This window comes from Saccharomycopsis crataegensis, assembly GCF_037102585.1.
Source record: "Saccharomycopsis crataegensis DNA, jcf7180000000073, whole genome shotgun sequence".
NCBI lineage: Eukaryota > Fungi > Ascomycota > Saccharomycetes > Ascoideales > Saccharomycopsidaceae > Saccharomycopsis > Saccharomycopsis crataegensis.
In genome coordinates, this window is record NW_027043820.1 from 1,744,893 (window position 1) to 1,768,535 (window position 23,643).

General features: G+C 37.6%; 6 protein-coding genes across 6 annotated transcripts; 3 read left to right on the forward strand and 3 right to left on the reverse strand. All coding sequences in view use genetic code 12, as the record gives it.

Annotated features, from left to right (window-relative positions):
* Window positions 1-2,962: 2,962 nt before the first annotated feature.
* DASC09_015160 (uncharacterized protein) lies at window positions 2,963-4,516 on the forward strand (the record flags this gene model as incomplete). The annotated part of the gene is made up of 1 exon (XM_064995119.1): window positions 2,963-4,516. One exon carries the CDS (start codon window positions 2,963-2,965, stop codon window positions 4,514-4,516), a length of 1,554 nt encoding a protein of 517 aa, XP_064851191.1.
* Window positions 4,517-5,232: 716 nt separating this feature from the next.
* Window positions 5,233-7,347, reverse strand: DASC09_015170 (uncharacterized protein; the record flags this gene model as incomplete). The annotated part of the gene is made up of 1 exon (XM_064995120.1): window positions 5,233-7,347. The coding sequence occupies one exon, from the start codon at window positions 7,345-7,347 to the stop codon at window positions 5,233-5,235; it is 2,115 nt and encodes a 704-aa protein (XP_064851192.1).
* A 3,997-nt stretch (window positions 7,348-11,344) lies between these two features.
* DASC09_015180 (uncharacterized protein) lies at window positions 11,345-16,027 on the reverse strand (the record flags this gene model as incomplete). The annotated part of the gene is made up of 1 exon (XM_064995121.1): window positions 11,345-16,027. The coding sequence occupies one exon, from the start codon at window positions 16,025-16,027 to the stop codon at window positions 11,345-11,347; it is 4,683 nt and encodes a 1,560-aa protein (XP_064851193.1).
* Window positions 16,028-17,064: 1,037 nt separating this feature from the next.
* On the reverse strand, window positions 17,065-17,766 carry DASC09_015190 (uncharacterized protein; the record flags this gene model as incomplete). Its single annotated transcript, XM_064995122.1, has 1 exon — window positions 17,065-17,766. The coding sequence occupies one exon, from the start codon at window positions 17,764-17,766 to the stop codon at window positions 17,065-17,067; it is 702 nt and encodes a 233-aa protein (XP_064851194.1).
* A 268-nt stretch (window positions 17,767-18,034) lies between these two features.
* SWM1 (Swm1p) lies at window positions 18,035-18,712 on the forward strand (the record flags this gene model as incomplete). Its single annotated transcript, XM_064995123.1, has 1 exon — window positions 18,035-18,712. One exon carries the CDS (start codon window positions 18,035-18,037, stop codon window positions 18,710-18,712), a length of 678 nt encoding a protein of 225 aa, XP_064851195.1.
* A 399-nt stretch (window positions 18,713-19,111) lies between these two features.
* Window positions 19,112-21,109, forward strand: DASC09_015210 (MATE family efflux transporter; the record flags this gene model as incomplete). Its single annotated transcript, XM_064995124.1, has 1 exon — window positions 19,112-21,109. The coding sequence occupies one exon, from the start codon at window positions 19,112-19,114 to the stop codon at window positions 21,107-21,109; it is 1,998 nt and encodes a 665-aa protein (XP_064851196.1).
* Between the last annotated feature and the right edge of the window lie 2,534 nt (window positions 21,110-23,643).

The following is a 23,643-nucleotide window of genomic DNA, read 5'->3' on the forward strand; positions in this document are numbered from 1 at the left end:
ATGGAAAGTATCCATGTATAGTCTGAAACCACTGCATTGTGGAGCGGAGCCACGTCAAGGTAATATTACCAGCAATTATAGGGTGATAATTTCAAAATATGTTTCCAATTGATTGCAGGGATATCAATTACATGGTAATTGTTGTGACACACAGTGCTATTGTAAAAAAAAAAAAATTGTGACAACCATAGAGCTGACTTGGATGTGTTTGTAATGGTAGAGTAGGTATTCGGTGCTCGATGAAACTAGCGGCTGTGCATCCAAGATATATTAGTAGTAGCGGCAGAATAGGAATTTCAATTCTGTGTGAAGCTAGCAGTTATACATCCAATATATATTAGAAGTATTAGCACCATATCGTGTAGTAATCTGCAAGACTATTGTGTCTTTTCATAATAGTAGAATAATTTGTGGGCTTTTACATCGCTGTTGTTCTTTAGAGAAAACGCTTCAAGTGATATTTTCCAATGATATTTTTTGACGCGTCTCGCTCACCATATCTGTTGATTGTTTTGATAACAGAAGTATAACGAATAGAGCAACACATATAAACTGATAGTTACACATGAATTCTGATGAACTCAGGTACTTAATCCAAATAATGAGAGCTATATGTGATTGGAATAGTTGTTGTAGTCAACAAAAAAAAAAAATTTTGCACAAAACTTGCCGTCAATAATAAGCACACTGTATTATACCTGGAAAGCTCTATCAACAAAGAATTGGAAAAATAAGTTAGTCTTCTTGATTGAATATTTGAAGTTTAGCATCATCTTAGAAACTCGAGCTTTGCAATGTTTTCCCTCGATCCATTTTGATAAGAACAGTTTCTGTTTTTTCCAAATGCTCATGTAGATATTGTTTATGTAGATATTATTGCAATACATTGATGATTCTACTTTTCTTTTTATGTAAAAATTACAAAATAGTATCAGACAGCTCAACTATACTTGATTTTTACTGGGCACAGTATTACACCAACAACTTTCATTGAAGTATGCAGAGCGATTAAGTCTTCGTTTGAAAAAACTAGAAATTCCACAATACATGATGATAATCACCCACCTCTTTTTTTGGAAACCTTGAAATTCGATATAATTAACATCGACTGATTTAATGACTGCTCTATATATGATTAAGTTTAGATTCGTGTTTATTACAAATAATTCAGGTAGAGGAAATTTGGGGATTTCATGAAGATATGTAAAATCACTGGGGAAAACAATTGCATTCAAAGACGCGTTTTCTAAAAGAAGTAAGTTACCAAATCTATTTGAAATTGCAAGCTATTCCATTTTACAATTTTCGAAAAAAATATATTTTATATCACAGCCAAGTAGATATGATTTCAATAATTATAAAGGAGCTGTGAAGAGTTTGACAGCGATTAAGAAAGTTTTTGAATATCTTACTCATACCTTCAATGAAGGCTTCTTTCGTTCAAACTCCAGTGAAATGTTTTAGTGAGATGTTAAACACAGTAATACTAGAGCCAAAAATAGCAAGCGATTACGGGAGCAACAAATTGTCTTGAATAAGGCAAGCAGGATTGTTTACGATTTCTTCATGAGACAAATAGCGGTGGAGTGATATCTACAAGCCCAGATACCGCCATCGAACACAATCCAGTAACAACATATGCGTTCAGACTAAATAATCAAAGTGATGCCTTCTCGTTAAATTTGATGAAAACTGTCTATAAGGATGATATATATCTCCCAGATTAACGTGGGCTTGATATAAACACACAATAGGAAGACCCAAAGATTTGTAGCCAGGGTGTAACACCCGGTGTCGCGACACTAAAGAAACGACAGATGCTCCGACATTAAACAGTAGCCAGATCCCGAACAATACTACAACCTGTTACGTTTCCAACAAATCTTATTTAGCAATTTTGAAAACTCCCAACACGCTCAAAATTTTTTCCACAATAGGGTTGGCAGCGTTTTTTTTTTTTTTTTTTTTTTAAAATTATACCACAATCAGCCATACACGTTGTGGCTTCTAAGATGGCGCCATCGGAAGTTGCAGGTAATTTATTACAAGACATCACCACAACTAGTTATTGGTGGGGTTCGGTTGATGTATATTATTTACAATAGTAAATAGTTCTATTTAATATCTACAAGTCAATGTAGACAATAGCATTAGTGTAAGCTCCCTAAAATTTACTACATCAAAGTATTATTTAGACCCAGTACTATCTAGATACATTCACCAGTAGCAAAACACTACTGGGACTGCAATGGTGGCTGGTACTGTGATGGTGACGGGCACTGTGATAGCATCAATCTACGATCAAGAACCAAACAACCCATGAACGAATAACTACCATTCGAAAATAGTCTACTAGTGTAGTATACCACAGCAGCGGAAGGCCCTGAAGTTTTTTGAAATATCATATTCCCAACTTTTATGCGAATTGTCATTGAGAAACCCAAGAATGCTAAGAGGCTAGACAGTATAGAAATGCAAGGAATTCTCGCTGACAAATGTAGCAGCTGTGATTGGCCAAAGATCCCGATAACCCTGCTCACACAGCAGGATTTGCAAGCAAAAGTTATTTTTTCCTCATTTTTACGGAGTGCGTTTAGCAACGAGAGTCATGATATACACAAAATCTCTACCTAGTTCATTCTGGTTTTTCATCATCGCGTTCCTTCACTTACAGATATTTTTGCTGTTTTGGTTTTTTATTTTCAAAAATAATATTGTTGAATAATCATGGGATGCTACTGAAACACTCATTTTTATTTTACTTATACCAATCACGTTTATAAGCGATTTATTTTCAACAAATATCACACCCCAGCATCTTGGCGAATTAACAGGATTTCCAACACCCAAGTTCTTCTGCTTTCATCTCGAACATTCAAAGGAATACACCCCTTCATGGACTACGCTTTATGTACCACAAGTCATATCTATCCAAATTTTTCCCCAATATAGCTTGAAAATTATGGCTATCCGAGATTCTTCTAGCGCATCATTAAGCGCAAATACAACAAATATTAATACTAAGCCATCACCGTCATCATCGCCCCCGTCAAAGGTATCAGATAACATCAAGCCTGAATCATCATCCTATACTGCAAAGCCACTCTCTGAATCTCCTAATCAAAAATGTTCGAATTGTGGCACTAACAAAACCCCTCTTTGGAGGAGAGCTCCTGATGGCACCTTGATTTGTAATGCATGCGGTCTATATTATAAGGCAAATAATTGCCACCGTCCAGTTAATCTCAAACGGCCTCCAAAGTTTGTGAAAATTGATAAAAGCTCTATAACAGAAAATGGAAGCTGTGAAGGTGATGGTCGGTGTAATGGTACCGGTGGCACTGCTGCTTGCGAAGGATGTCCCGTTTATAACAACAGAGTTATCATTCCACTAAATCACAATCCAGATAATAGTATGAGCAGCAAAAATGATTCCCATGCGAACTCAGAAAATGAAATCGATATGAACTCTCAAGAGAAAATATATCTTAAAAGTGAACCCGTTTCAAAGAAATCATCCCCGACGGTTGCACCATCCCCAACGGTTCCGAAGGAAAACAATGCCGGAAATGATGTTATTGCTTCTGATTCTTCGGTGGCTATTGCTTGTGCTAATTGTCAAACCACAATTACACCACTTTGGAGAAGAAATGATTTAGGTGAAACCATTTGTAATGCGTGTGGGTTATATTATAAGTTGCATGGTTGTCATCGTCCAATAAAAATGAAGAGCGGCATAATCAAGAGAAGAAAGAGAAATATAACCAACTCAGCACACAATGTTGATCAACAGGCTCTAGATCAAACTCCATCGCCTTCGGACGTGATAAAACCACATCAGCTGCGACAGGGAACTCCGACACCATCGAATAAGATTGTGAACAATGAACATAAAAGGCCTATTGAATTGACGGACTTTGACTCACCAAGAAGGGTTTCTCCTCGACAGCAACCTGTTGAGCAAAGACCCGGGTTCCAATTGCCGCCATTAACATCCATAATTGGTGGGCCTGTTACAACACCCTCAACTCTTGTAAGTCATCACCAAAAACATTTGCCCCCTCTTGCGTCGATTAACGGTACCAATAACCCTCATCAAGGCGGTTACTCTTCAAGACCATTTTCTCCACCTATGCCAATCAACAACCCACCAGAAACATATATGGACCCAGCATCAACGCGACATTACCAATCCACCATGGTTGCTCCAATTCCTCACTCTTATGGAGTTCTCCTGCTGCCATACTCCTATGCTCCCCTAAATGCATCTCATTTACAACCACCTGCTACATTTCTGCAAGCTCCAGCCTCGTATCCTCCTCCAAGATCTCATAGCACTGGTATAACAGGTGTAGTGGCTGCTGCTACTATTCAAAAACCACCAAACGCTAGTTCTGGAAACTCGCCAAGTAATGGTGACTCTAAAGATCCTCCATTATCAAAAATGACATCTTCAGAGAATAGTGGTGATTCGAGGGACAGGCACTTAAGCATCAACTCCCTATTGAATAGATGAAATGTATTGAATATGGGATAGAAACCTGTTCAGGTCACAGGAGAAAATAATAATGATAACAAATAGTGTTTTCTAAAACTGAGGAGAATCGTATAATTAATTGATCGAGCCTGTTATTTTGCATGAAACTTGACTGTCTTATATTTTAACTGAAATATCTTCTTACAGTTTTCAGGTCAGGACTTTTCTTGTTTTTTTTTTTTTTTGTTTTCTTCTAAAAATTCATTGCTGACATCATAAATATTTCACTTCTTAATAATATTTCACTTCTTGATACTATAATTTAATAATTTTTTTTTTCTTTTTTTTTTTTTAATTTGTCTAATTTATCCTTATTTTACAGGCTACCGAAACTTCTATCGTCATAACAATTAAGGCATCTATTACCTGATGAATGGTCGAGGGCGAGAAAAAAAAAGCTTTCTATATTATAGCATATATTTATTAAAAACAAAAATGTACGCATATTACGAAGAAATTTTGGACGTAAAGTGAAGTAGTGCGAACATACCACGAATTATGAGCTTTGCAATAGCTTGTATTCAAATGAGATGGTGATAGGAAATGATATTTTCTTTCTTCAAGCTCGTTGATGCTAGGGAGAGATAAATGTTTATTGCGATAAGACTGCTAAAGTCTACAAACATTTTTTTCATCTAGGAAACATAAATATGAATGCAAAGAATTAATATACTATAATAAGGTACAATGTTTCATTAACGAAGGGCCATCTTTATTGGTGATAATGAGCTGCAATCTTTTTCAAGCTTTGCCAAAGTTTCGTTGATATGGGTACTATCAAACTCATCATCATCGTTATAATTCGTGTCAATTTCATCCTTATTCATGTTAATACTCTCATTGGAAACTACTGCTTCGTTATCACGTTCCTGAATCCTTTTTGTAATTTCTTTGAACTCGTCGATTATAACTGTGGGCGTTTTTTTCAAAGATTTGCCGGTGGTGACAGGCTTGACCAGGGAGATTGTCGAAGCAGAAGACTGATCACTATTTTTAGGTCTTTCAGAGCTTCTTGAACCTTTATGTTTTGTAGGAGAGGAATCAAACCCTTCATCAAGATCATCGCCAAAAAGAGGGCTTGCATTATTCACTAGCTCAATCTTGCGCTTTTTGTTCGGGTTACTGTCAAAACTCACGTCCTCTAACTCTTTTAAAATATCAGCCTTGTTGATATTTGCTGGAGTAGAGCTGAAAATCTTACTAGGCTTTGGGTCTCTTTGAGTACTGTTGTTCGATGACACAGCAAATATAGGATGACTTATGTTGTTTTGAATGGATTTGGACCCTGACCTCGAAGTTGACTGTGGCGGAGAAATTGTCGATGGTAGTTTTGAATATTGTTGCGGTTGAAATGATTTAATCTGCTGTTTAAGTTCCTCAAGGACTGATTCTAATGATTCAACCTTACCATTGAGCTCAGTTATCACCATATCTTTTTTTTGCAATTCTTTAATCGCTAGTTGAAGATCTTTCTCAGATACAGAGTTGGTATCAGCTCGGGATTTTTGAGAAGTCGAAGAAGGGGAATCCAGCATATTTGATCTGAGACGTTTCTTAGAATTTCCATTTCCATTATTACTGGTACTGTTATTATGTTTCTCCTTTTGCTTGCTATTTTTATCTGCGATTGTTTGTGTAAGCCTAGGCAAATGGGTAAACAAATTCTTTTGAGCGGTTTCAATATTGTGAGAGTTTTCTTGGAGAAATGCAGGTTTTTTTCCAGGTTCAATATCCACATCATTGTTCTTCTTGTTCTTTGATAATTTTGACAGCTTTTTCGATCTGTTCTTTTTCGATTTCTTTGACTTCTTTTTTTCTTCTTTCATCAATTCATTGAGCTGGCGGCTATTTAATTTTTTTTCATGCAGCTCTTCTCTATTGGATCTTTCATCAACTGCAGTCAATTCACCCGGAAGTTTTGCAGTATTGGAAGGATTATTTACTCTATTATTCCCATAATTTCCATTATTGTAAGGTGTCGGCTGAGCAAAAAGATTTGATAATTTAGATGCAATTGTCGCCAAAAACCCTGGGCCTTGACGTGGTAATTGATAAGGCTCATCATCTGATGGCATGAATTCTTCTCCTGCTACCACCATACTGCTGTCAATATTTCTAAGTTTAGTAAAATTGTGGTAATTTTCATCTTCATATTTATCGATTTTCTTGGGCTGAGTTCTAGTTTGTGAGTTGCCAAAAATATCAGGATTATGTGACTTAGAATAAGGAATACTATACTGAGATGCTGATGAATCATGCGGAGTCCTTCGCCCATGATCCTGATTATTAATCTTATAATTACTCTTTTTATTGCCGTATGTCAATATTGATGATGATTTTTCAAAGTTATTATTATGTGATCCTCCACTTTTCGTAGGCTTATTCAAATTTAGAGAAGTTCTGGGTCTATTTTCTGGTCTATTTAATAGCCTTTCTCGTAGCTGCTCTCTGGAGTTGCTGAAATTCATGGATCCTGGAAGGGTAGGATATTCTGTTGAGTTATTGAAATTTATTGACCCTGGTAAAATTGGCTGTTGGGGACGATGATTCGATATGGCAGTTAAGGGTTCATGAGAGCCAACTCGGGAAAGCTTTGATCTTAGAGAGGTATATGAGATTGCATGACTGGGTTTTTGCTGTGATGGTGGTTGAAAAGGTGGTAAATTCCATGAAGGTTTTTGTCTAAGACGCGTCGTCGAAGATGATAAATCTTTGATAATGCTTGATGAGGAAGAGGTACGGTAGCGATGTGAGGGGATGTTAAGGGTAGTTTTTTTGCGGTCCCTGAACAGAAAACGGGAGCTGTCCATTATGGATTACAATCTGCTGCAGTTTTCGTAGCCAAACACTGTTACTATTGTTATTGTTATGATTACTGTTATTATTATTATTATTATGATTATGGTAATTTCGCGAAAAAAAAGTAAACACAAAAAAAAAATGCAGCAAAGCCGCTCACGTGACCAAAACATCACAAAGGTCGACCAATGAAGGGACTCCACCACCAATTGCTCAGTTTTCCCTCGGAATTTTCTCTATTTATTTATTAATAGCCTTTTTTAAGGATCATCAAACACTCAATATTGTCTTTTCGGGCGATTTTGATGATCCCGTTCACAGCGATGAAAATGATAGAATAAACACGATATTAGCTTATCAGTACCACGAGATAGATATCTCTTATCTATAGATAACGACACAAAAAAAAAAAAAACAAAACTTTGTGCATTAACTTGTGGGGCCATAAAATTGGCTGACAAGGTTGCCCATTGGTTGATTGGGTCATGCTATCCTGAGTAACTGGATATGGTTTTCCAGGAACAAACTCAAAAGTGAGAACAGGTGCCGAGGACAGTGCTGATGATGCAAGCGGATAACCGTTGAGCGATGTAAGCTGATTAAAAAAATCCAGAGGGACAAAAAGCATTGGCCAGGACCGCCAACGCACACGGCGCTGATGCCCCAAGGGCCAAATGGATGCCTCACTCAATACATAAAATTATGCCACCTTCTCCGTACACAGGAGCTGGTGTGTCACCCCCTTTTCTTCTCCATTTTTTTTTTTTTTTTTTTATTTTTCTTTCCACCGCCATCCCAGCAGCGACCGCGTTTCCAGAACAAATGAAAATGAAAATGAAAAACAAAAAACGACGGCTTTTATTCTGCTGGAAATTATTAGACACACCATGCGGAGAGTGTATATCATCTCAACAAAGTAGGTGATTTTCCATAACTGCACTAAAAGTAGTTTGATAATGTTCCTCCTGTCGCGTTGTCGTGGGCGGTGGTTGCTGCCCCATTAAGGTTCGAGAAGGTGCAGCTGATAAGTCGTCGGTGCCCTCCACTTCAATTTAGGCGTCACTTTATCTGTCTATCTATCAATCTCTCTACCCGTAAGCAGAACAAGCAAAAAAATCTATAATTCCTACCACTATATCATCAAAAAAGCAACACAAGAGAAACTTGTACTCTTCAACAATCCTCACCCAGTTTAAGCCACACTCTGAAAGTAAACAATAAACAAGTATTCCTTTGTAGCGAACATCACCTCCTAAATTCCATTTGAGAGCACGGAGCCCACTTATGCACTGATACGCATGCTCTGCAGTATGCTCAAACTTTGTTTTGCGTTGGTGCTATCTTTTTTTTTTTTTGGTTATTCATTTTTTAGTTTTACACAAAGTATAAATATCCCTGTTTTCCCCATCACAGTAGCAGAAGTCTAAGTGTTCCTCTTACCTCACTTCATTAGTTTAACAATACAAATCATCAATCATCATGTCTGAAAAAAAAGCTAACTCAGAGTACGAAGTCGACCACGACTATGGAAATTCTGCTCCATACACCCAACCAGCCAAGGGTGGTGTCTGGCATAACTTTATCGACTCTTTTAAAAGAGAAGAGGACCAGTTTGCCGAAATGGATGGTCTCACTGACAAAGAAAAAATTGTCCAAAGAACCGCCAAGTCTCCACTTCAAAAGAACTTGAAGAACCGTCACTTGCAGATGATTGCCATTGGTGGTTCCATTGGTACTGGTTTGTTCGTTGGTTCTGGTACCAGTTTGCAAACTGGTGGTCCAGCTGGTATTTTGATTGCTTACACTTTGATTGGTACTTTCATGTTCACCACCGTGCAAGCTCTTGGTGAATTGGCTGTCGCTTTCCCTGTCTCTGGTGCTTTTGCTGTCTACAACTCTCAATTCGTTTCTCCAGCTTGGGGTTTTGCTATGGCTTGGAATTATGCTTTGCAATGGTTGATCGTCTTGCCTTTCGAATTGGTTGTTGCTGGTATGGTTATTCAGTATTGGAATAAAGAAATTAGTCCTGCAGCCTGGGTTTGTATTTTCTGGGTTTTAATCACTTGTATCAACGTTTTCGGTGTCAAGGGTTACGGTGAAGCCGAATTCTGTTTCTCTATCATCAAAGTCATTGCCGTGGTTGGTTACATCATTCTCGGGATTATTTTGGTCTGTGGTGGTGGTCCAAACCACGAATACATTGGTGGTAGATACTGGCAAAAGCATGGAAAGACCGAAATTGCTCAAGGTGCTTTCAACCACGGTTTCAAGGGTCTTTGTTCTGTCTTCGTCACTGCTGCTTTTGCCTTTGCTGGTACCGAATTGTGTGCCCTTGCTGCTGCAGAAACCGCTAACCCAAGAAAGGCTTTACCAAAGGCTACCAAGCAAGTTTTCTGGAGAATCACCTTGTTCTATGTTGTCTCCCTTACTCTCGTTGGTTTGCTTGTTCCATACGGTGACAAGAGTTTGGGTGGTGCCAGTTACGATGCCAGAGCTTCTCCATTTGTCATTTCCATCAAAAATGCCGGTATTAAGGCATTGCCATCTATCTTCAACGTCGTTATTTTGATCTCTGTGCTTTCTGTCGGTAACTCCTCCACCTTTGGTTGTTCCAGAACTATGGTTTCCATGGCCGAACAAGGTTTTGCTCCAAAGATTTTTGGTTACATTGATAAGGCCGGTAGACCAATTGTCGCCACCGCTGTTTCTTTACTTTTCGGTCTCTTATGTTTCCTTGTTGCTTCTAAGAAGGAAGGTACCGTTTTCGGCTGGATGTTGGCCATTTCTGGTTTGTCTTCCATTTTCACCTGGGGCTCAGCTTGTGCTTGTCACGTCATCTTCAGAATGGCTTTGAAGGCTCAAGGTAGAACCACTGATGAATTGTCCTTCACCGCTCAAACAGGTGTCTGGGGTTCTGTCTATGGTGTCATTGGTTACTGTGCTGTCCTTGCTGCCCAATTCTGGATTGCCGTTTGGCCATTTGAGTTGTCTTCGACTGGTTCTGGACGTGCCAATGATTTCTTCGAAGCTTACTTGGCTGCCCCAATTATCCTCTTTTGCTATGTTTTTTACATGGTCTGGAAGAGAGATTTCACTCTTTTCGTTGGCCTTAAGAACATTGATTTGGACACCGGTAGAAAGGTTGTTGATATGGACTTGTTGAAACAAGAAATTGCCGAAGAAAAAGCTTACGCTGCCACCAAGCCATGGTACTGGAGAGCCTACAACACTTGGTGTTGAATTCATTCGGTACTTGGACAATTTCTACAAGACTAATTTTTTTTTTTACTATTTCATTCTTTATTCATTAGAATAGATTCTTGCTTTGTTATTCATTGTTTTCTTGCATTTACTTTTGTTTTTTCTCGTATCTGATACCTACCTCATTATAGTTGTCATTTTGGCAATCAGCCTTCCAAATTGCCGCGAATAATAAAATATATTTCCACGTAAATTATTATTTTATAACTTTCTATCGTTTGTAGAATTATGTACAGAAAATATCAGTTGAAAAACAATCAGATAATATAATCCAGTTTCCAAAGAATAGAAGGCTTTTCTTCTGTTTTCAATGAATTGTTATTTTTTACTTGTATACAAAATATATATTCTGCATTCTTTTTGATAATTATCATCGTGTTCTTTTTTTTTTTTTTTGGCCACTATTTGGTGAACTAACGCATCGCGCGTGTCTTCTTATTTAGTCCCTAAGATCTACAAGTCACTAGCTCACAGCGACTTAAAAGTGCTATCTGTTTATGAAACAAAGCTTTTCACTATGTTGACAATGCAGAGTCAAGGAGTTCAATTAGCAGATTGTATTAATCGGTACTTGACAAAGCTTTGTCTTGTTTTCTTTTTCTTTCATGTCTTCTCTATTATGGCAAATGGTCTTACAGGTCTTACAGATAGATACCATAGATGATATGCAACAAAATATATGATTCATAGATATATTAAACAGGAGAAAAAAAAATTAAGAAAAGGAACAACAACACTAAAAAAGAACTATTGCTTAAGGTATCCACCACTCTCACAAAGGCTATAGAAAAGTGAGTCTTTGTTCTTGAGCAAGTTGGCAGGACTATCAAACTCTTTCACTTCACCTCTATCCAACACCAAAATTTTATCATTATCCATGATGGTGTCTATTCTATGGGCAATAGTCAAAATCGTTCTGTCATTAAACTTATTTCTGATGGTTTCTTGGACAATTTTATCGGTCTTGACATCAACTGCGGCAGTTGCTTCATCCAAAATCAAAATTCTTGATGGATTTAATAAAGCTCTAGCCAAGCAAAGTAACTGCTTCTGACCAGCAGATAAATTGGAACCACCTTCATTAACTTTAGCGTAAAGACCTTTACCTGCCCCTTCTTGGATATCGGAGGAATCTCCTTGCTCTTGATTGTCCTTCTTACTCTCATCATCCTTCATTGACATAACATGGTTTTTCAAATGCGCCATTTCCAAAACCTTCCACAATTCTTCATCCTTGTATTTGTAAAATGGATCCAAGTTCTGTCTCACTGTACCTTCAAAAGCCTGGGAATCTTGAGGAATGATATTCAATTTACTTCTCAAGTCGTACAAACCCATCTTCGAAGTATCCACACCATCAACGATGATCGATCCACCAGTGGCTTCGATAATTCTAAATAGTGCTAAAGTCAAAGTACTTTTACCAGCACCGGTTCTTCCAACAATACCAACCTTTTCTTGAGGTTTCACTTCGAAAGAAACATTATTCAAAACAGGCTTAGCCTCGGCATTATATTTTGTGGTGTAGTTTTGAAATTTGATGCCACCATTCATAGGCCATTGGATTGGAGGTCTAGAATTCTCAATAACATATGGTCGTTCGCTTGGTAGATCACAATACTCTAATATTCTTTCAATACTAACCCCGGAATTCTCAACTTCAACCCCCATTCTAACAAGCCAGATGAACTCGTCAGTGACTTGCAAGATGAACAAGGTCAAAATACCTACCACACCAGCACTAAATGGTGTAGATGTCGCAAGACTCGCAACACAAAGAAAACAGATAATGAACACGAGAATTGCACTCACACTCTTCAAACGGAAACCCAACCATCTAGTCATCCACACCAGAGCAATTCCTCCAGCTAAGTTATGGTTCAAATTGGATGAGTTGATAAACTCAAACCTGGACTCCTGACCAAATGCCCTAATAGTATCGACCCCAACCAAAGATTCATGGACATGGGAATACACAGGACTTTTGGTAACACTATCAAATCTCTTAGTTTCTCTAGAAGCAACAATATAGTACACTTGGATATAATAGAAAATATAACCCAAACCCGCTAACGCAAAAATACTAGTTGGTAGTGAGAAAACGATCATGCCTAAACAGTAGGCAGATTTCAAGACAACGATTCCAAACACATAAACAGCATGAGGGAATTGTGTGTCGAATTTGCTAATATCTTCAGAAAATCTATTCAAAATTCTTCCAGTTGGGGTAGTTTCAAAGAAGGACATTGGCGACTTGATTATTGCCGATACCAAGTCTTGATGAAGAACCTTTGAAGCAGTTGCACAAGAAAAGTACCAGAATGCAATTCCGGAAACTAATGAGAACGTAGCACTCACAACTCCAATAATACAATAGACAGAGACCAAGTAAGATGTAGAAGATGAAGAAGCGTCATCATCAGTAGATAAATCCATCGTATCCGCCCAATGCTTCATCCATAGCTTCCCACAAAATTCAGCTATAATACTAATAGCAAGAAAACAAGCTGTGATGATCACATTCCAATATCCAGCAGCCTTGGCAGCTCTTTTATAAGTCGACCATCCAACACCCCCAGTTTTTGAAATTTCTTTGGTTTGACCAGTAATCTTGCCCTCAGTCTTTTCATTATCAGCATGGAACCTGTGTTCAAAAGCTGCCATGGAGGCTCTTCTAATCGTAGCTCTAGTAGGGATTCTTGATAATTCAAGACCACTTTCTTCAATCTCAACAACAACATCTGAGTCATCATCTTCGACAACCTCAGCAATGTTAGTGAGTTCTACTTTCTGACATTCTTCTTTTTCTTTTTCTTCTTTTTCTTCTTCGGCTTTAGCATTTCCAAATTCTTCAATCAATTTGGCAAATTCTCCTTTATTCTTAATCAATTCATCATAAGTACCTTGTTCATCAATTTTCCCATGATCTAAAACGTAAATGTTGTCAGCTTCCTCGAGAACATGAATATTATTGGTAGATAAAATCAAAGTCTTTGAGGCCAAAATACCGTTTTTACTGAATACTTGTTCAATGATATTTTTGCTAACGTGTGCATCAACCGCACTGAGAACATCATCAAGTAAATAAATATCAGCTCTCGCATAGACTGCTCTGGCTAAAGAAACACGGGCTTTTTGACCACCCGATAAAGAAATACCTCTTTCACCAACTTGTGTTTCCTCGCCATCAGGTAAAATCTCAAAGTCAGATTTCAATTGACAGGCTTCGATGGTCTTTTCAAAAAATTCAGGATCGTATTTGTGACCAAAAAGAATGTTTTTCTTGATTGAAGCGTTCATAGTCCATGGATGTTGAGAGCAATAAGTGATCTTACCACGAACGTGCAAACTTGGAGGAACATTAGAAGCGCCACCGGAAACCATTGGGAATTGACCAAGAAGAGAATGTAGAAAGGTAGATTTACCAGATCCAACACTACCAACAATACAAGTGAGTTGGCCCTTCTTGGCAGCAAAATTAATATTAGATAACGCAATCACTGGCGCCGATTCAACAATACTTTCAGTGTGCACAGAATTATTATCGACATGCTCATCAATTGTCCTGGTTTTCTTGAATTCTGATCTCAAGAATGTGGCATTATTGATTTCCACTGAAGTATCACCATTGGTTTTCACTTCATTCAATTTCTGGACAAGGGATTGATCTAATTCATCAGAATCTAAGAAGTCAATGATTCTCTTTAATGAGACCTTAGCTTCAATAAATATACTCAAAATATCCGGGAAATCTAGCAAAGGAGCAGCCAACAAATCAAAAACATTTAAACAGGGGAAAACCAACTCTGAAGTCAATTTTTGCCCAGAAATAAGTGAAAATGCTGCAAAAGTCGCGCAAGACGTAAAGTATGGAACACATCCAAAAGAAAAAAAGGCCAAACTGTTGATGATGCCCATAATTTTGATTTCTTTCAATTCCTTTTTGTTTCTGATATGTGATATTTTTTCACTCATTGGCTTCTCCCATGAATATAATTTGATGGATTTTATGGAGTTCAATAACTCACTAACCGCCTTTGTTCTCATGTCCTTGAACTTCATAATATTATCTGAAACAACCTCATAACGTCTAATGATATAAATGTTTCCAGGGGTGGCAGAAATAATAACCAAAATCCCGAAAAAGGAGGACCAACCTACTAATCTGTAAAGGAAGCCAATACTGATCAAAATTTGGAATGGACCACTGATCAACATGAAAGACTGACGAAGCAGCTGCATGACTTTAGTAACATCCACAGAAATCAAGTTGACAATGTCACCGGTAGTTCTTTCGCCACGAGACTTGGTAGATAACTTCAAAGACTTTTCGTAAATCAAAAATGACAAACTAAGAGACACTTGATAACCAAGTTGAAAAGAATAGTTATAACATTCATTGAACAAGATCAACCCCACAAAAGCCATAACCATCATGGAGACACAGATCAAGAACCCATATAATATCTGGGATGATTTATCCTCAGCAGACCCGGTGAAAATTGACAAGAGTTGTTGAAGTAACCATGGGTGAGCAAAAACACTGACGGCCCAACTGGATGAAAAAAAGACGCATAGCACAATATTTGATTTAAACGCCTTGACCAATGCTTTGAGTAAACTAGGATCCTTTTCCAAAAATTCCTTGACCTTTTTAGCACAATTTTCAACTTTCAAGTTTTCACCGACATCAGGTAAATCTTCAAATTCTACCTTACCAGTTTTGTAGCACTTGCTCACTAAATGGTTGAGATTAGTGTAAGAAACTCTTGCCAATACGTTACTGTAAAAAATTGAGCTGTCATTAACTCCATTGAGTTTCAAATCATATGTAAACTCGTGGGCCCTTTTCCAAAATACTGCTTCCATTAGAGCAACGAAAACTGAATTAATGAATAACAATATTTCGATTTTGTTGAAAGTCAGGTTCGGAGACATTGAATAGTCAGTGTAGTTGTTTTGATATAATCCAGCCAGCAACATAAATGGATTCAAGACCCAATATAGTAATGGAGTGGCAAGCTGCCAGATGGATTTATGAACTTCGATGATATGAAGAGGCAACAACACAAATACTATAAGAGTGAATGAACACGCCAATCCAACTGTCGATAAATTGGCAAAGTCTTTGGTATTCTGGGTAGCTTGATAATAACATAAGATCGCTGTAAGAAACCCTTGCAAAGTAACTAACCCCAATCTAAGAATATGATAAAACCCTTCGCTCTTGATATTCAAGTACTTTCCATGTGTTTTCCGTCTTTTCATAACAAGAAGTTGATATCCCCCGAGGAATCCAAAGAAGCATGAAAGCCCAATCAATAGAGCTGACAAGAAGTATGGATTGAATGCATTTTCATTTGGGATGACCACTTGAGACCAGCGTCCCCAGTGACTTAGTGTAATTGAAAAACTCTCCAATATAACCATTGTGCTTAGGTACTGTTGATCCTCGAAGCTAGCAATAATTCAATTTTTTTTATTTTTCATTCTTTTTTTTTTCCCTTAGAAAATAATAATCTTTTTATACCCTTCGTATATATATTGCTAGTTAGAAAATACGGATGATTACGAATCTTTCGCTAATGTGACTATTACTCTGAACTCTCTAATTTTTGCGAGCTCTGGATTATCCAGATATTGCCGTTTTGGGACAGTTTCAGGTGACATGCCCAAGAATATATGTATATTGGGGTAGTCTCGCAAAATACATGGTTTACTACTAAGACACCATGCTATTGTTGCCAGTGATGATTAGGATATCAGAAAGGTTTAAAAACCACACTGAAGTTGGGAGATTTTCAGTTCACTGCGGATTTGTAATCTTTAGGGCAGCATCATATCTATGTGAAAGCTTTCATGCAACATTTATGAAGAAATGAAAAAAAAAAAAAAGAAAAAAATACATCACTTCAACAAAGAACATACATTACTATAGTAATATTCAGAACATCTCAAATATTTATCATGAAGCTGATAATCACAACAGTTGCGTTCAAAAAGAGGGAAATCAAAAACATTTTTTTTGTGAAATGGGGTGTGACTTTCTCTTGTGCTATACAATAAACCAGGATCAAGGTACATATACCAGTTTACTAAAATTTTATTAAATTGAACAAAAACTGATAAATTATATTCAAAGGCGATCTACTTTAATTTCCACTTTAATTGAAGATTCAAACTAATGACTAAGCTCAATGTAATATCAGCAAATGAAGAATTCAAAAACCATAGGACCCACGAACAACACAAACGCTAACCAAAGCAAAACAATAACAAAAACAACATAAAAAAAAGACAAGAAAAATTGTGACAAAAAACCAAACCTTATTAACAAAAAAAGAAAAAAAAAAATGAAAACGAATATTGGCAAAAAGTTTTTATGATAAAAGAACCCTAGGTGCATCTAAAGCAATTTTCTACCCAAAACTCATACGTATAAACAGTCTTCCCATAAAGAGTTTCCATCAATGCTTTTCAGGCCAATCCAATGTACCATCAATTACAATAAGTGTAATGGTTTGTTCAGCGTACTTTTCAACTTTCGAGGATATAATTTTCGCACCTCTAGAAGAGCCTCTTTCTGCGCTAGCCCAAAAATCGCTGTTGTAATTCCTAATAATAATATCATTGTTATTGATGGTTTTGAAAGTAATATCACTGCCATCCTCTGGTAGTTTATATTGTAAATCTGAAATATTGACCAAATGACTCTTGACAAAGCTCAAAACATTTTCCTTCGAAACCTTATCAGCCGTCTTTTCATCCATAGATGGAACAATTAAAGAAGGGAACTCCCAAGGTTTTTCACTAAGCTTTTTAATGGCATTGTCGGTCGGAATAAAGATGATGATGTCTTTAAGCGGACCAGTATGGATAAAATCATAATTATCACGAAGGTAGTAGGTGAAAATAGAAATCGGGTCTTTGAAGCTCAACAAGTTAGTAGAAAATGAGGAAAAGTCAGCAGCTAGCCGCTGCTGTTCTCTCTGCTTCGCATATTCCTCATCGAAGCTTTGAGGAGTTTGCTGATCATGATTCATTCTCTTCTCAATTCCCTGCGCTCTTTCATCACCAGAGATGTTAATTTTGGTTATGTCAAACACGTTTTTGGCAATGACCAAGTTAAAGAAACGAATAAAAGTGATAAAATACACCAAAGCCTTCATTTCTGATGTGATTGCGCTATGATGGTTCAATGGATTAAGATAGAGTCTCCCAGGCACAATAATTTTAGGGGATGTGATTTTTTTTTTCATTACTAATCGATGAGATTACCCGGCCTTATATGAAACCTCATCGCCAGAATGAGAAAAAATGTAAACATTGACACACACAGATATATTCGGGATAATTAAGTAGAATAATTAGGCAGAATAATATACCAGTATCACCTAAACTCAAGACAAAACAAAAGAAAAAGTACCAACCCCAGAAATGTCGCGAGGATCTGATTTTTCTTTCATCCACATGAAAAATCCTCACCATATCATATACATGCAAGAATGGTCTCGAGACATCCTACCCTACGATGACATTGAGCTCAGTGAACGCTATCTTCACGAACTATCCAATGATACCCCTGATTCACACCTATATCGAGAAAACAACGGTGCCAGCTTACAGTCAGGCGCATTTGGCTCATCAATTAATAACAAAACCCACCAAAAAAGACTAAAGGAATATTCATGGAAGGATTTGGATTTAAAACGGTTCCTCACAGAAAACCACTCATCAAAAATGAAAAAGGATAGTGATAATGACGAAGGTTTCCATAATCTTCATGAAAATTTGAAACAAGGTGAAGGAGGAAGCAAGCTGTCATGGAGATTCAACCGTGGTGAGCCCATTGACAATTCCTTTGGTGGTATCCATATCGTCAGCCATGATCATACAATCTTAGAAACTGTACAAAAGAAATACACCAATGATGATTTCAGCTCGATGAACCTGATGAATAGAATATTGGAGCATACGACTGATTTCTCCTTGAATAGTAGTCCAAACACCACCAACACCACAACTACATCTTTGTCGCGAAATACCAATAGATTAACAGTTTCAGACCAGGGCCCACCAGTTGTACCACAAAATAATATATTCAACACACCTTGACTGTGAAACTCAGATCAAAATAGCGAACTCTCTTATTCTTGTAATTGCATTCTTTTTCTTTTTTCCTCTTCGTGTCTCTTTTTTTTTTTTTTTTTTTTTCCTTTCTTTTTTTAATGGGTTCAGCACGGAAAGAATTTTAGGGCAATGTGCGATTTTAATTTTATTTAGACATAGCTGCGAATAGTTTGATTGTTTGACTCTCCATATATTAGTGCTTCATGTCAAAAATGGAAATTTCTTGAGAATCATCTATTACGCAATATTCTGCATGTGCACTAATATCCAGTTATGTGCCCTTTCTGGGCACTCTTCGCTAATCAAAAAATTATTAGGCCATAACAAAAATTAACTGCTTTCCCAGATACTTTACATTATGAGGTTTATAACAATAACTCAATAATGGTGCTGTCATATATCGCACGAACGCTTTCTCAAATACCTAACTGTTTCAATACAGACGTGAGCTTTGGGGGTCGTATTAGAAAAAGATACTTGACTACGTTTATCCCTCCCAGCACCAAAACTCCCATTTTTAAGTACGGTGGGAACGATGATCAACGAAGCTTCTTGTCCCTAGTATCCAGTGAACACTACGCTGAGGATATTGAGGATGGCCTGCTGGATGATGCTTCGATACATTCCTTACCTGCTGATATGAATGACATCGAATCTGACCCGGAACTACAAACATTGTTTAGAGAAAGATCGTCGTTGTCATTGGCATCGATCAGTACCCATGGATTTCAATCAGAGGAGGATAACAAAGGAGATGAGCAGGAGGTTTATGATGATGATGATGGTGATGATATGACCTCAACTAATCTTAATCCAGTAACATATTACCCTAAAAAAGGCAAGCAAACACACCTGAGCCACTCGTCAACGACTCCTGCAAAATTATTAAAAATGAGCAGACAGAACAGCAGGTCAAGTATAGTTACAAATAAGTCGGGAGACATCAGAAGAACTAACTACGGGTCAATAAGTGATGCATTGATAGGTAGTCGACTTGATGACGATGAGGAAGAAGAGGAGGATTATGCCCATGAGAAGGTTACAATGAAGTCAGAGATAAAGGTTTTTATCAAAAATACCATCCCATTAATTATCACTTTCTGTTTAAGTCAATCATATACCATTCTTACGACAATTACGGCATCGAAAGTGTTTGGGAAAGACCAGCTTTCGGCAGTTTCTCTAGCATCAATGACTGCTGCCATAACTTTTTCAATATTTGAAGGGATTTCGACATCTCTTGATGTACTATGTCCTCAGGCATATGGATCGGGGAATATCAAGAAAGTAGGGTTGTATACACAGAGGTCAATTGCCCTTTCTCTTATTGCGTTCATTCCATTTGGGTTTTTATGGTGGCACTCGGCATATTTTTTTAGACTCATATTAGAGTCCGAAGAGCTTGTTCAGTTGACATCTTCTTTTCTTAGAATATTGATATTTGCAGCTCCTTTCTATATAATCTTTGAGAATGCAAAAAGATTTCTCCAATGCCAAGGGATCTTCAACGCTAGTACTTTGGTGCTCCTCATTTCAACTCCATTGAGTATAATAACAATTCAAACATTAGTTCACACTATCGGTTTTTCAGGTATTGCAATTACCTGTGTTTTAAATTTCTTAGTGATGTGCACTTTGCTAATTTCTTACATTTTTGTTATTGATGGCATGGAATGTTGGAATGGTTTTACGTGGGATGCATTCAATGGCTGGGGCGAATTAGTCAAATTCAGTTTTGCTGGTGTGGTTTGTACATTTTTAGAGGCCTCGAGCTGGGAGATATTGACTTTATTTTCCAGTTTCTTTGGAGCTACCGCGTTGGCAGCCCAATCCGCAATCTCAACCGTGGCATCATTGGCATTTTTTGTACCATTTTCAGTGGGTATCAGCTCCTCTACCAGAGTTGCTAATTTCGTTGGTGCTAATAGAATAGATGGACCAGCACAAATCGTTGCCAAGATTGGATTATCAGCCGCAGTAATTGTTGGTCTTTTCAACGCCATGGTGCTTTTCTTTGGCCGGTACATAATTGCTGACATCTATTCGAATGATCCCGGAGTAATTGCGTTAATAGTCAAAGTCCTCCCGTTTGTTGCAGCAATACAGTTGTTCGATGCGCTTAATACGGTTGCTGGTTCTTTACTACGTGGTCAAGGGATGCCATACATTGGAGGAATCATCAATTTTGTGGCCTATGACTTCTTTGCCATTCCTTTAGCAATGCTCTTAGGCTACCATTATGATTTAGAGCTTGTAGGGTTGTGGATTGGTATAGGATGTGGATTGTTTGTCATTGGGCTCAGTGAAACTTGGTACGTGTTGAATGTGGACTGGGAGGAAGCAGTTCGCAAATGTAGGGAAAGAAATCGGATCAAAGTTTGAGATCGATTAAGACATTGATTTCAGTATCGATGAGTAAAAGCTGGATGGCCAACATGCTATAAAGAATTCGACTATAAATTTAGTTTTTTCTATTCCATTTTATCACCTTCTGCCCATGAAATGATGGTTAGTGTTTCTTGGAAATGTGTTTGTGTTTCTTGGAAAAAATAATTGAAAAATATGAAAAATAATTGAAAAATATGAAAATTATGAAAAATCAATTGAATCAAACCAGCTACTAGACATAGAAAGCATATATTATACACTGCTAATGGGCAACATATTCATATACTTCTTTATATCATATAGAGCAGTTAATGAATAGGGTTGCTCTTTCCTGTTTTTACCAAGTTTGTAAGATCTCTAAAGAATACCAGTTTCTCTTTTGTAACCTTCTTCACCGCTGCTATCTCTGTAGTCCTTGCATATATTGGGAAAATTTGGGGACTGGCTTATTTCTTTCAAATCGGTATAGGAGTGGGATGTTAGTGGCTGGGATTGATAACGTACCAATTGACAAATATAATTAGCCATATGCATGGATTCTGAGGCAACCCCATAAACGGAATTTAGATCTGTGCATAGCCGCTGACAATAACCAAATAGGAAAGAGCAATTGAAAAAGGGATGCGGAACGAAGAACAAGAAGATGGAAAGAAAACAAACATCTGATGATATTCAAGCTAATAAGAAAAGAGTAGCAATTGATTAGGATTGATTAGGAGTATATCACTGACCTAACCGTTATTATCCAGAATCCACACAACCGATTATCTATATTGCTCCCTGCACTTTGATGGATGGTCATGCGCTCCCAATTACGAAAGATTCTGGACAACTGATCTTGTTGTAGTTGTTATTCGTAATTGATCGTGTCTACGTGACTGGAAACTGCGCTTCTACATGTGGCTGAATAGTGTAATTAGTAACGCAAAACCCAAACAAACGATAGTAATATTCGGGCAGCCCAAAACTAGTACGTACAAAGTATACTTGTGGTGGCATAGAGATATTCACTAATCTCCTATGCCACGGATGTATTCCAATCCACCATCCGTCGCTCGCCTTTTTGCAATAGTTGCCGTTTCTTTTTTTTTCTTGCTTTTTTTCCGGACTTTACCAACTTTATTAAGGTTACCGAGCGGTGCAGGTGATAAGGACGGTGCCCTTCGTTTTTATCTGTTGCTCTAACTGCTATCTATCTATCTATCTATCTATCTATCTATCTATCTATCTATCTATCTCTCTTTCTCTCTCTCTCTCTCTCTCTCTCTATGTATGTATTTATCTATCTATCTGTCAAGAATGCATGGTGATATTCAAAAGAAATGTCTGGCGGTTTATTACGCTGTTATCGCAGGTCCTGTTCCAAACCATCTGGCTTTTTCCGTCACTCACTGAGTGATTCACAGTATACCCCACTCATTTCAATAATATGACAGGTATGAAAAACCTAGGATTATAATACGACGAAATAACGCTGGATATATCTGCCCTGTAATTTTTTTATTAATAGGTCAGTGAAGAACAATCTCTTCGTTTCGATAAAGATAGTAAAGTAGGGTATCCTTCATAGAACTAGTTGCCTGTGCACCAAGACGCACACACTGCAGCGATATCAACTCTATTATGCTGCAATTTCTATTATTCTTCAATTATTTACTTTTGCAAGGTACCACAGGCATAAATATGCCTGATTCCCCCTATCAATAATATTTAATTTTTGATTTTGTTAATTCAATATGTCATTAACATCAAACAAGAATATTTTAACCAATAATCATGTCTGAAAAAAAAGCGAACTCAGATATCGCAATCGAACAGGAGGTAGGCAACGTCGCCTCTCCATACACTGAACCAACTAAGGGTGGTGCCTGGAACAACTTTATTGACTCTTTCAAAAGAGACGAAGATCAGTTTGCCAACTTGGAAGGCCTCAGTGAGCTAGAAAAGAGAACCCAAAGATCCACTAAGTCTCCACTTCAAAAGAACTTGAAGAACCGTCACTTGCAGATGATTGCCATTGGTGGCTCCATTGGTACTGGTTTGTTCGTTGGTTCTGGTACCAGTTTGCAAACTGGTGGTCCAGCTGGTATTTTGATTGCTTACACTTTGATTGGTACTTTCATGTTCACCACCGTGCAAGCTCTTGGTGAGTTGGCTGTCGCTTTCCCTGTCTCTGGTGCTTTTGCTGTCTACAACTCTCAATTCGTTTCTCCAGCTTGGGGTTTTGCTATGGCTTGGAATTATGCTTTGCAATGGTTGATCGTCTTGCCTTTCGAATTGGTTGTTGCTGGTATGGTTATTCAGTATTGGAATAGCACAATTAGTCCTGCAGCCTGGGTTTGTATTTTCTGGGTTTTAATTGTTTGTATCAACATTTTTGGTGTCAGGGGTTACGGTGAAGCCGAATTCTGTTTCTCTATCATCAAGGTCATTGCCGTGGTTGGTTACATCATTCTCGGGATTATTTTGGTCTGTGGTGGTGGTCCAAACCACGAATACATTGGTGGTAGATACTGGCAAAAGCATGG